Consider the following 13,241-nt stretch of genomic DNA (forward strand, 5'->3'; position numbering starts at 1 on the left):
CCTGAATGATCACTTTTGATTGACAATACCGCAAATGAATAATCCCAAGTATTTTATACATGCCTAACTGTCTTGTTGTTGGGGTTTTTTCTGTCCAGGACTGGCCATGCTCTCATGGCCTTCATGCTGTCACGACAGGAGGGCAAACTGAACAGGCAGCAGACCATGGAACTGGGCCACCACATCCTCAAAGCACACATCTTCAAGGTACACCTGACTGGCTACTTCATTAGGAAGCCTACTGTATCATCACCCACCTTTATTGGAATTCATCTCCCTTTGTGAATGTCATAATGTGTACCGTATGTTTATGTATGAATGGAGATGGATGTGGTATTATCAGAGGACAAGCCTCTAGATGTGTGTAAAGATAGGAAGAGAGCTCATGCACCTGCTGTTCATTGATATGATGTGTGTGTGTGTGTGTGTGTGTGTGTGTGTGTGTGTGTGTGTGTGTGTGTGTGTGTGTGTGTGTGTGTGTGTGTGTGTGTGTGTGTGTGTGTGTGTGTGTGTGTGTGTCCCTAGGGCCTGAGTAAGAAGACAGGCGTATCATCCAGTGTGCTGCAGGCCCTGTGGATCAGCTGCAGCGCTGATGGCCTCTCTGCTGCTCTAGCCTCCCTGAGGAACCTCTACACCCCCAACGTCAAGGTGAGACCACCTCTGCCCTACACCTGTTTCATCCATCACAGTGCCATGACAGTCCATACAGCACAGTTCACCTAAGGACACTTGAGTTACAGTATACGGTGCCAATGAGATTTCCCCTCAACTCTCAATTAATTATTAAATGAACTAGAAATCTCAATCAATTATTCCACAGTGATTTTGTTTTAGTAGTATTCTTATTGTTGTCTCCTCGCACCTCGAATGTCCTCCCTGAGCGTATTTTAATTCCAATGATGGCTTTCGGTGTGTGTTATGATAAGCATTATGCTGTGTTTCCTGGAGGCACTTACTTATGGTGATGAGTGTGGCCCCAGCACTGATGAATAACACCATTGGAAATAGCCTGAATATGCTCACTGGTTCAGATTGATGCTGGTTGCTCTCTGGCCATTAGGTTGATCCATTGCTATGTCCTCCATGGTCTCTGCAAGGTAGAGAGAGGCTGTGCTATTCTAAGTAATTACAGGGGCCCGTTTAGATTAGTCGTAATTTAATAAACAAAAGGGCACTTTAATGGTAAAGCCGGGAAATGTATTTTTTATGTTAAATGATGCTGTGTGTGTCTGTGTTATGGGGGAGAGAGAAAAATGGCCTTTCCAAGGCTGAGAAGGCAATTATTAGTGGGAATGATGTATTCTGGCATTAAGTAAAAAAAGAGCCTACAGTATATGTTTCTTTACCATTAGCATTAATTTTGCATTGTGGTTTTATCACACATTGTCACCTCCATTCTGTTATTGTGAAATATTCAGTCTGAATATCAGATCGCTCATGACGACAGAGCAACTCTGTCTCCTCTAAGGCCTCCAGGAAACTAATTTATTCCATTGTGGTTCTGGTAAATAAAGCAGATTCCGTTTTCTCTGTTTTGAACACTCACAGCGTTCTGTGGCCCTGTCTGATTAGGCATTATTTATTCATGTCCTCATCAAGGAGAAGAAGAATACGCTCTGATTAATGCACACTACAAATTCCACAGTGTATTCTTGCATTTAATGGATTTCTAAATGACTATACGCGTGCTCAAACTTTGTTTGAGACTAATCTCTCAATCAGGATGAGGCCAAGTTTCAAGCGACGAGGATTTTATTTATTTATTTTTACAATTCTTTAATGAACCGGCTCTCAGACTCAAGATGTTTATTGTATCCTGATAAAAAAACAAAAAAAAATGACTTGAATCTGAATCTGGTCTAGAATCTGATCTAGAAATACAAATAACAACTCCAATCCAACAGTAAAGTGTATTTTGCACATGGACTTCCACACTAACGTTTGTTCCCAACAGGTGAGTCGTCTGCTGATGCTGGGCGGGGCCAATGTGAACTACCGTACAGAGGTGTTGAACAACGCCCCGGTGCTGTGTGTTCAGTCTCACCTGGGCCACCAGGAGATGGCCGCTCTGCTGCTGGAGCACGGGTCCACTGTAGACGTGGTGTCAGAGAACGGCATGACTCCTCTCTGCTTCGCCTCCGCAGCTGGACACCTCGGCCTGGTCGGCCTGCTCTGCAAAAGAGGAGCCAAGGTCTGGACTGCACCGCCATCCTACTGTAGTCTACACCAACCTTCAGCCATGAACAGAGCCAGAGCTAATATAGGCCTATGTGCTAATTTCCAAATAATTACAGATTAGGTAGACTATAGTTTCTTTGAGATGCATTGGCACAAGCACCATAATGCTGCGCTGACAGACCTGGATACGATGTCAGATTTCAAAGAGACTAGGAGCAATGCCACCATACTATCCTGTATAAAACAAATGACTAAATGCTTGCTCTTGTGTCTGTCCCAGGTTGACCACATGGATAAGAGTGGTCAGTGTGCGCTGGTGCATGCTGCCCTGCGGGGCCACCCAGAGACCATCCAGTACCTGCTGGAGCTGGAGTGGAGCCCTGAGGGCCACCAGCACAATGTCAGCCTGAGGAACAAGGCCCTGCAGCAGGCTCTGATCGCTGCCTCCAGCATGGGACACACCCAGGTCAGGAAATCACCTGATGTACTCATGAGAGAATGGGGGGGAGAATGGGGTCTTTGCCAGCCAGCACTCTCAAATATATGTATATATATATATATCACTTTCTTATTGGTCGACTAGCACACTGACTGAACTTTCATAAATGTATGAGAAAGTGAAAGAAAGAAAGTGATTATGTTATGAAGGACAGGTGTACTCTAACAGCAGAGACTTCATCCCACACAGTGACCCTCTCTCTCTCTCCCACCACGGAATCTCTCCTCCTCTGTGCTTTTTCTGCAACAAACACGCTCCACAGAGAATCACTGAAAAAGAGATGCTACTGTACAGCCACAGAAAACCTCAGCAGGATCTTGTTCTCAATGATGGTTTACTCTGTACTGTAGGGGAGCCTCACCTCACTGACGGTATGCCAGGGTATCGATCGCGGTGCGTGTCCGCAGCAGCCCAGGAGCATGCTGGTCTTGTCCGTGGGTTTATTTTAGCCTCCTCATTAGGAAGGTTGTGATCACCCGGGCTGGGCCTTTGGGCCTGAGGAATAATAGAACTGGGCCAGGGTGAGCTATCGACCCAGACCTCCACAGGGGCTAGTGAGTGAGGAGAGGTGGGGCAGAGGGTCCAAATGCTAGGTTATTAATAAGATTGGGCCTTTGCTGCTCTGTGGAGGCTCACATCAGCACTCCAGGTCCACAGTGATTAATTTATCATCTGCTAGAGAAGCCTAATTCACTCTGGCAGCTTTTTATCGATCAAGCTGAAGTTTCTGTTTCAGCTCTCCAGCCTCTTTTTTTTTTTCTGCTACATAATCAGCATAGCGTGTGACTACTCTAAGGTTTATTTTGATATTTTATGCTCGAATGCTGTGACATTAATCAACGTTTCTTGCTTGGCAGGTCGTGAGAGGCCTGTTGGCGTTGAATAATGAGCATGCCGTGCAAATTGATGGCCATGACACTCTGTGGGGAGAAACAGGTACGTTTTCATCCCTCTCTTTTTTTCCATTATGTCGCTCACACTGTGTTATCACCCACTGTTGTGTCAGTCGCAGGCATTACTGCTGAAATTGTGTGCCGGTGCAGTCTTCTATCTCCTGCCTGCACCATAACACTCTCCCTGGATGATGAAGCAGCTCACATTTACCCAAATATGTGGTCATTTTTACAGCTTTTTCCATTTCCCTGGCTGTTCCATTCCCCCCCCCCCCACACACACAAACACTCCCCGGTAAAAGTGTCATTTTGGCTTTCATCTAGATAGAGTGGCATCAGCCCATCCTCTAAGCATGCTAATAGAGTGATTTTCTCCTCTAGAGCAAAATGAAAGGCTTTATGCCTGTCCCAGCACAGTGTCCATTTAGGTCGAGTCCTTTGTCTTGAGTTCACTTGTTCTCGCACCTTATCTGCTCATGCATTTGTCTTAGGGGAAGTGTGGCCAGAACATCAGTTTCAGTTAAAGATCCTAGTCGAATCATTGATTGGGTAGCACTTCAGAGAGAGAAAGCAGTGTTTTTGTGTCATAGTGTAAAACCTGTAGTAATAGCTGCTGGAAGGAGAGGTAGACTTTGTGGCCAAATCGATTCGACAGGATGGACTTCTTTTTGGACGGAGGCGGTAAAGTAGGGACTGTTTGGCAAAAGCAACAACTGAGTGACAAATGACTACGAGCCAGAAAGAGAGGCTGCTTGCAGGGGGTACTGTAGACTGCAGAGGCGTCTGCTGTTAATGGTCAATTTAAGATTGGTTCTGGGAAACGGTGCAGAAAGCAAAGTGGAGCAGGGAACAAAAGTCTGAAAGCCTCGCCGTCATATCTGTGAGTCACCAGGGTCGTAATATAAATTATGAACAAATCGATCCGTGGGGGATATTGTGTTTTGAATAGAGCCAAGATGAGAGCATCTGGGAATCGCAATGTGTTTCAAAGATTTGTGTTTCACCGGCTCAAATTACGGTGCTCATGCTGATAATGAACATTAACAGTCTTAGTGTGTGTGTGTGTGTGTGTGTGTGTGTGTGTGTGTGTGTGTGTGTGTGTGTGTGTGTGTGTGTGTGTACTGAGGGGATGAAGACTCTTCATTAGGATATGCTGTACACCAACACAACAGTACTTGCTGCTGGAAATCCACCCTGTGTTGTTAGTGTTATCGTCCTCGCCTCTCTTTGAGAGCTGAGTGTTAGAGATGAATAGGGACGGAAGCTGACGCCACCATTCTCTTTGTTAGTCTGTTGAAGGATAGCATCTGTAGCAGTTCAGAGTGAGTGTCTTATCTGATACATCTCAGACCAGTTTTTGATGAGTTGTGGAACTTGTTAGGCCCATCTTTAAAGGAAACGACGTTCTCTGATCATCGTGACCAACTGTTGCTCAGAAAGCCTAGTGATGTAGAGCTGGGATGCAAATTTCAAGATTTTCTGCGTCATCCGGCCAAGCTCATGTGATAATGTGTGTTTTTTAGAACACGCATGCACACACACTATGCTAGTGATATGAACAATAGTGTCTCTGTTGCCTTCAGCTCAATGCCAGCTTGGTGTTCCTGGTAACAAATGGCTTAGGGATGTAGGTCAGCCTATTAGAAGAGAGGCTTCAGAGCCGCTAACTGTCGCCTCTGCAAAATGCATTGCCTGGCAAAACTGCTGTAGGGCTTTTTAGGTTATTACAGCCCAGGGACAAAGATTCTTCCCTCGGAAATGGCCCTTCATCAGTGGAAACTGTTGCTTCCTCTCATCCTCTCCCAGCCTGTTGTTGTGGTTAAGGAATGGCCGGCTGGAGGCTTGGGGCTGAATCTTCAAAATCTTCTGCGATGTATACTGTACAAGCAGAACCTTCTGTAGATGGCTAAGTAGGAGGCTGTGCATCTTGTGTGTAAAAAAAATCCTATGAAACACTTTCCCTTACGTTCCTTTCTCTCTGTGTTTTGACAGTGACGCATGAAAGTGGTTGGACACAATTATCATTCATCAAAGTTGTGGGTCATATCGCCCTTTTTAAATAGAGCAGATTTACACCTTGGCCTTGGTTCATGCTCCTGTAGACATGACCATTACTGTGAATAACGGTAGCTAGTCACGGCTTCGTACTTCCTCAAAGTCACATGGGCCACCTGTAGCTGTTCTGTAATATTTACCTCCCAGCTCGATTAACCCTAGCGGGTGTTAAATCACAGCCGTTCTCCTGGCATCCATTACAGGCTAATGTAATAGCAGGTCACAGGTGGTGCCCTGACACTGGGCGAAGCACCACTGACCTGGAACAAGGAGACACACACTCTCACACCAGACACCCTCTCCAAATGAATACATATTCCACTCTAATTGCACACCCCTGGCACAAATTCAAAACAAGCCAAGAGACGATCTGTATTCAAGGAGATACGTACATATGAATGTGTTTGTGCACTGTGGTTTTATACACACCGAAAAGCTGTGATTTTGCCAACATGAAGAGTTTTCTCTAGCTAGTGTAAGTGCACTCCTCCTGACCCCCTTTGAGTGAGACTCAAGGGGTGTATCTAACACTTTATTACAGGCAGGATTGGTTTTAAACTCACAAGGAGGCCATTGCACAGCAACAAAAAAATTGCATCTTAATGTTGTGAATCAGACACAAACCACAGAACGGGTTAGCTCTTGAAAATATTGAAAGTCAATATCACAGCCAAAATCCCTTTTTGCAATATGAATTTAGTTTGAAAATTTAATAACCTAATCTTGTTTAGGCCTGTATGGTGGTGCAGGAAGGAGAAAACTCAGCGAGACACAAACACCCGGTGAAACATCCTACAGAAAATTGACATTCATAGCTGCCTCTAAAATAATTCCCTTTCCTTAACGACCTGCCGGAGAAATATCATTTCACGTTTTAAATGCAACTGTGGAAAATAGCATCTCTATGCAAATAGGCCCTGTGCACTGTGTTTGTATAGTGAGAGATTGGATTGGCAGTATCATGTAAAATCCCTCTTTAGAATGGCATGGCGTTGCGCCAAGGAATCAGAAAGGTAATTTTGCTTCCAGCGATGGAGTTTCCTCCTCTTTATAGCAGATGTGTCTCCATCTGATGGATGTGAAAAGAGCAGAGGTAGCAGCATTGAAAAGGTTTGGGGGAAAATGAATAGATTCTTACAGTCCTGTGTGATCTTTGTGATCTTTGTGATCACAGACTATACATTTCAAATCACAACAGAAAGGGCATTCTAGGTTATGGTTTATGTATGGTAGAAAAATTTAAAATAATTGTTTTCCATCAGTAAAAGATAATGTTTATGTGAAATGCATATAATATACAAATTGATAGTGCAGCCACACGTGAAGCGAGAGCCTTGACATTTAACATTGCATAATAGAATAATAAATGAGCTAAACTTCTCATTATCATGAAAAATACAGAAGCCAGCGGGTAGTTAATTCAGTGTATTGTTTTTGTCTACTGTAATTACGCCAAGAATCCTTTTAAATGATAAAATCTCCCTGTTGCACAGGCTGTTTAATAGTGGTGTTTAGCATTGGACACATTTCATTATTTACACTGCGGTTGTTGCGTGCGGTGCTCGGACATCAATCATTAATACCTACATAGGAGGGCGTGCACGTGTTTCTATTGCAGAGTATGTAGACAGTGGAGCAGAGTGGTGGACAAATGCTACAGTCATGACACCAGGGCCGAAGTTGTTGGTCCCAGGTGGCAGGACGCGTGGCTGAGATGGCAGCTATTGATTTTTACTCGGAGTAGAGTTGGGTGGAGTGAACTTGTAATGACCTAGACCTACATAGAAACACACACCACCTGTCCCTTCTGTCAGTCACAGGAAACTAGGTCTTCATTTGATGGATATGGGATGCTGAGGGGTCCCTGACTGACAAATTCACCTGTCATCCGTTGCTGAATCTCTAGTGGTTAACCTTGTCTTGGTCTAATCTAATACTGAGAATTGGGTGAAATTCTTCTTTTTTATGAATAAATGATTAGCTGTGATATCTGTTGTTGGGTGTGGGTGTGTGGTGATGCAGGACACTGTGGACTTTGGACAGATGCCCAGGTCACGTCCTTGATTCCGGTATTTGATTCTGTCTCTGTGTGTGTCAACAGCCTTGGAATGGTGATGTGGTTCGGATAAGGAGGTTTTTCTGTGATAGTTTGTTTATCAGACAGTGATTTACAGTATTCCTCCTCCCCCTTCCCCGCCTTGGGACAGGACAGGGTCAGCAGCATTGGTGGGCCGGAGAGGCAGATAGGGGGTAAAGACAAGGATGAGTGCTTACTTCCACCAAAAACATGACCAAGATATCAATCTGCCCTCCTGGGTCTGAGGGAGGGAGGGAGGGGGGAGAAGAGAGAGGGGGGGGGGGGGGGGGGGGGGGGCTGCGGCAGGGTTGCAGTAGAGGGAAGCTTTTGTAAGATCAGAAAGAAGATCAAATGCATTGAACATGCCTACAGAGAAGATCAGAGAGGGATGCCACTGGATTTTCCTAAAGGGTTAGAACATAGTATGTTGTAGAGCCGCTCATGTTACAGTAGTGAGGTTTGGAACTTAAAGGTTTAGTACTTTAGGTTTGACCACTGATAAGCACACATCAAATAAGTTCAAGAGAATAAATTACCTTTCGGTCATGTCTAAAATCCTTCATCATGTATGCATCCCTGAAAAGTCCCATAAACCTTGTGCAGTGATTTGTATCTCTCATTGTATCCATTAACCAAGTTTTCAGGCCAGTCTTGACTGTGGCTCCTCCATAGAGATGTGGGCTCATTGTGAGGACGTGGGTTAGGGTTGGGAGAGATCCTTATGGAGCAGATGGGGGGGGGGGATTGGGTGGTCTCAGCTGAGACGCTTCCACCCCGATTGGGGATGCCCTGGCCCTCAGGGTCTTTAATCTTCCTGAGGTGAATCAGAGAGCAGCAGCACTGCACTAACTCTCTCTCACGCTCTGTCTCTCTCTCTCTGGATTTATCTCTTGTTTGGATACCCAACATCCATCAAAGACTGCTGAATCTGCCAGAGTACAGTGTAGCATCTACTGTTAGTGTGAATGTGAGCCTTTAACTACTGCCAGGATCTATCTGTTTTGGCAGGCGTGAGTCTGTGCAGATCAGGAGGTGAGAGTGTATCGACTATTCTTGTTGTTGTCGTCTTCGAGTTGCTTCATATGCAGAAATTAGATTAGAAGTATTGAGTATTTTCTCTTGGCACATCTCAGTTATGAAACTTGTTAAGTCAGACAGCTCAAAGCAACAAGTTCATCAGTTGAGGAAGCACAATACGGTTACTGCATGCGCTCTGTCTCTGGAATAGCATTTTTTCCCTATGCTGGCATTTGTACTGTGTGAATAGGACGCAATACTGTATATAAACATACAGTATACTATAAATATATTAATATACAACATATTCATATGTTTCCCCATTGTCTCGCATTCCATTAGGCTGTGTGTCATTGAGTGAGACTGTTTCTGGGTGAATGGCCAAACTTCCTGTCCACACTTCCTGTATTGGTGTTTATTTGTGTAGGTTATGTTTTTGTAATGAGTGAGCTAGCACAGGAATCTAAGAGATACGCTACCACACAATACTCTAGAAACCAGACTGTTTACACACACAGATTGGAAACCAGCGTGAAACAACCAATCAGAGTGCATCGTTTTCATCTAACTTGACATTCAGACATATGCTTCATGCTTTTCTTTAGAAGGAACATTTCCTGTTTATATTGTTCTTGCCATTAAGAAGGCCAGCTCAACGGCGGTTTAGTCTAATTGTTAGAGTACAGCATACTGTACACTGGTACTGTAAGTAGACAAACCATCTTAATTTCATCAATCCAGACCACAGTGAACCCAGAGTATGTGCCCCCAGCGTTGGTGCAGTGACTCCCATGCTGACCTGCGTCGTGACTATTGTATGTCTTCCTCTCCTCAGCTCTGACAGCAGCGGCGGGCCGAGGGAAGATGGAAGTGTGTGGCTTCTTGCTGGAGCAGAGGGCTGTGGTGCAGCAGGTCAACCGTAGAGGAGTCTCCCCGCTCTTCTGTGCAGTCAGACAGGGCCACTGGCAGGTGAGACACCGCTGTCCTCACCACACTCCCACAGAGAGATCATACCGCCCCAAACTACAATTACACATCAAAGGAACAATGATTTACCTGGAGGAACCTGAGTTAATAGCGCGTGTGTGTGGTTCTCAGATTGCAGAGCTGCTGCTGCAGCATGGTGCTGACGTGAACATTAGTGACAAACAGGGAAGGACACTCCTCATGGTGGCGGCATGCGAGGGTCACCTGAGCACCGCCGACTTCCTGCTGTCAAAGGGTAAGATACCACGATACCACCACAAAACGACGGTAAATAATGACAACTCCAAGCCCTCACAATACTCTCCAAGAAGTGTCTCCTACATTTAAATGACATCCAAATGAAAATATCAATACCAAAGTATGCCACCTATTAGTTTGATAGCCCATTAGTTGAGTGGTTTATGGTTTTTATTAGTACTTTAGTAGTATAATGTTAGTATAATGATAGCTAATACTGCGTCGATATTTTCTAGGTGCGTCTTTGACGTCGATGGACAAGGAGGGACTAACTCCCCTGAGTTGGGCGTGCTTGAAAGGACATAAGAACGTTGTGCAGTTCCTGGTGGAGAAGGGCGCTGTCATCGACCACACGGACAAGAACGGACGGACCCCGCTGGACTTGGCCGCCTTCTATGGAGACGCGGAAATTGTGAGTGAAAAAGAGAAATGGTTGAGTCACATCTAAATGTGCCTCACACTGCCTCTTAGTCAGGCCCTGACACAGGCAATCTGTGTGTCCTTATGAGACACACACTGCTGAAGATTACCAGATCTCTGTGTGAGAGCTGGGCGTGTTCGTTGAGTGTGTTGTTGATGACTGTCTTCTGTCTGTTGTGTTGCAGGTCCATTACCTTGTGGAGAGAGGAGCGGTGATTGAGCATGTGGACTACAGTGGGATGAGACCGTTGGACCGGGCTATCGGCTGCAGGAACACCTCAGTGGTGGTGACGCTGCTGAAGAAGGGGGCCAAGCTGGGTAAGAGATCAGAGTATGATACTAGGATCTGTGTCTCTAGATATGGAATGCTTACTGAGTGAATGTGTCCATCGCCGCTTCACAATAGTAACTGAGGTATAGTTAGAATCAAGTCCTGCGATTGAGACTTCATCCTTACGATGTTAATGGTAATAAGAGAAAGCTGACTTTTACTGTGGGACATTTCCCTTCTAGCTCAGTGTTAGCTGCGTGTTATTTAATGATACGTAATAAGATGAGTAATGTCATGGAATGTGGTGACAGACTGGTTTTATGCATGCTCATTCTCAAATTCAAGGGCAAAGACACTGAACCACTTTCTACCACGAGTGTGTGTGTGTGTGAGAGAGAGAGTTCCCTTTCTCCCTGAGGTGTGCTGCTGGTAGGCTAATTTGAGAATGTGACTTATCACCCAAATGACATTCACTGGGCTATCTAGGCCTGGAGCTTATCTGCCTCATTTTAGCATCTGCAGTGCAGCCGTGTCTCTCTGAATTAGCTAATGGCCAGTTTCTCAAACACTCTCCTTGCCCTGGTAGCAGTGTATGCTGCACTTACAGTACAGTAGTAGCACACAATGCTAATGAAATATGAAGCATTTGAAAGGTTTTAAAATAATTGTTGGTCTATGGTCTTCTGAATTTCTGAGAACTGCTCCGCTTTTCTTTCTGTGTAATGTGATATAAGTGACTGCGTTTCTCTCTCTGCATGGTTTCTCCTTCCCTCTTCAGTCTCTCACCCTTTTTCTCTCTTTTAACTGCTTTCAATAATACCTTAAGGCTGCAGAACATCGCCTTATGATCGATCAGGTACAATCTTTAGGTAACTTTACCTTGTACCAATTTCCTAGTGAATATTGTCCCTGGGTTGGGGAGCGGCACTGATGTAACTTTACTCTATTTCTGTCTCTGTCTCTGTCCCACAGGGAATGCTGCCTGGGCCATGGCCACATCCAAGCCTGATATCCTCATCATCCTCCTACAAAAGTTGATGGAGGAGGGAAACCTGCTCTATAAGGTATTTAGAAAACGAAAAGAAGGGAACATTACTATTACTCTGAGCCCCAATGACACTGCACAATATATACAGGCACATACTTGAAGTGTGCTCTTGGTTAATAGAACATTAATCTTTTATGATTGGCTACAACCCAAAAAAACACAGATGGGAACAATATAATTACAATTGTTGTAGTTGATTGAATCAGAGAGATTGCTTGTATGAAATGAAAATGGAAAACGCCTGAGACTGTAATTTGGTCGAGAGAGAAAAATAAAAAGATTGCCATCTTCTTACCAGCTCAATAAAATGCAGTGAAGACGAATGAGTGTGTGTGTGCTATGCTCACACAAGGAGCGCTGATTGATCCCTGACATTTAATAGATTGAGTTTTGTGGCAGAAAGGACAATCTGCTCAGGTGAAACGTGAATGTGTGTGTGTGCGAGAGACTGACTGACTGACTAACAGTGAATGAGTGATTGATGAGAGGGGGGTGTGTGAGCTGCTGCATGGCTGTTGTGGGAGTATCTGACAAACTGCCTTGTCCTTTCCCCCCGTCCCCCGTCTCCCTCACTTGCTCTCTACATTTTCACCCCCTCTTCCCTCCCCCTCTCCCACCACCAGAAAGGGAAGATGAAAGAGGCGGCCCAGAGGTACCAGTATGCTCTGAGGAAGTTTCCCAGGGAGGGCTTTGGTGACGACCTGAAGGCCTTCAAAGAGCTGAGGGTGTCTCTGTACCTCAACCTCTCCCGCTGTCGCAGGAAAACCAACGTGAGCTGCCCATCTTCAACTCTCTTTTCTCTCATCCAGTGCCATGTTCATCACCTCTAGGGATTTCAAAGGACCTTCATCCAGAGACACCCTATGTGTTCATGTGTTGCATCGTGGGACATTTGATGGGATTTTGAGTCGTATAAAACACATTTCTGCAGTGTAACTTCAGAAATATTTAAGAAGAGAGCCCAGACTAAAACTACGCAAATTGTTTTGCCAAGAATACTGCTGTTGGGCTGTTTTTTAGTGAGTAGTAGACAGAGATTTAAAAAGACCCACGATACAATTTCAGTGCCAGTTTTCCTTCCAGAGCTATGATTGATGAAAAATGCATTAAGAAAGCACAATGCTCTTGGAAACAGATTGAATTCATTAAATAATACCATCTACTAGCCTAACAAAATTATAGCTATTAAGCCGTCCAATTGAGTGAGTCTGATTTGACGCGAGGCTAATTATACACCGAGGAGCGTTTCATAAGCACTAGCATGCTTGTAGCCATTACTGTGTATTAGTGGGGTAATGTCAGTCTTTTTCCCCATAAACAATCAGACAGCTAGCTAGCCGCTAGACAATCAGCATTTCCCCTATTGGTTTTAATCCTATTGATCTTCCTCTCACTACAGGACTTTGGCATGGCGGAGGAGTTTGCAACAAAGGCACTTGAGCTGAAACCCAAGTCCTATGAGGCCTATTATGCCCGGGCAAGAGCCAAGAGGAGCAGCAGGTAAAGCTATTCACTGGGAATACAACCAGACCAGTCAACCCCAAGTGGGTTTTTAGGGG

General features: G+C 44.9%; 1 protein-coding gene across 1 annotated transcript in view; it reads left to right on the plus strand.

Moving 5' to 3' along the window:
- tanc1b (tetratricopeptide repeat, ankyrin repeat and coiled-coil containing 1b) overlaps positions 1-13,241 on the plus strand; it is a 101,483-nt gene that overhangs the window by 85,389 nt on the left and 2,853 nt on the right. Inside the window, exons 14-25 of the mRNA XM_083681645.1 lie at positions 99-207; positions 526-648; positions 1,955-2,191; positions 2,459-2,644; positions 3,535-3,613; positions 9,555-9,688; positions 9,818-9,941; positions 10,180-10,355; positions 10,549-10,681; positions 11,607-11,698; positions 12,306-12,452; positions 13,082-13,182. Coding sequence (XP_083537771.1) covers positions 99-207; positions 526-648; positions 1,955-2,191; positions 2,459-2,644; positions 3,535-3,613; positions 9,555-9,688; positions 9,818-9,941; positions 10,180-10,355; positions 10,549-10,681; positions 11,607-11,698; positions 12,306-12,452; positions 13,082-13,182 — 1,641 coding nt within the window. The remainder of the gene's footprint in view (positions 1-98; positions 208-525; positions 649-1,954; positions 2,192-2,458; positions 2,645-3,534; positions 3,614-9,554; positions 9,689-9,817; positions 9,942-10,179; positions 10,356-10,548; positions 10,682-11,606; positions 11,699-12,305; positions 12,453-13,081; positions 13,183-13,241) is intronic.

The sequence above is a fragment of the Argentina silus genome (genome assembly GCF_951799395.1).
Source record: "Argentina silus genome assembly, chromosome: 12".
Classification (NCBI taxonomy): Eukaryota; Metazoa; Chordata; class Actinopteri; order Argentiniformes; family Argentinidae; genus Argentina; species Argentina silus.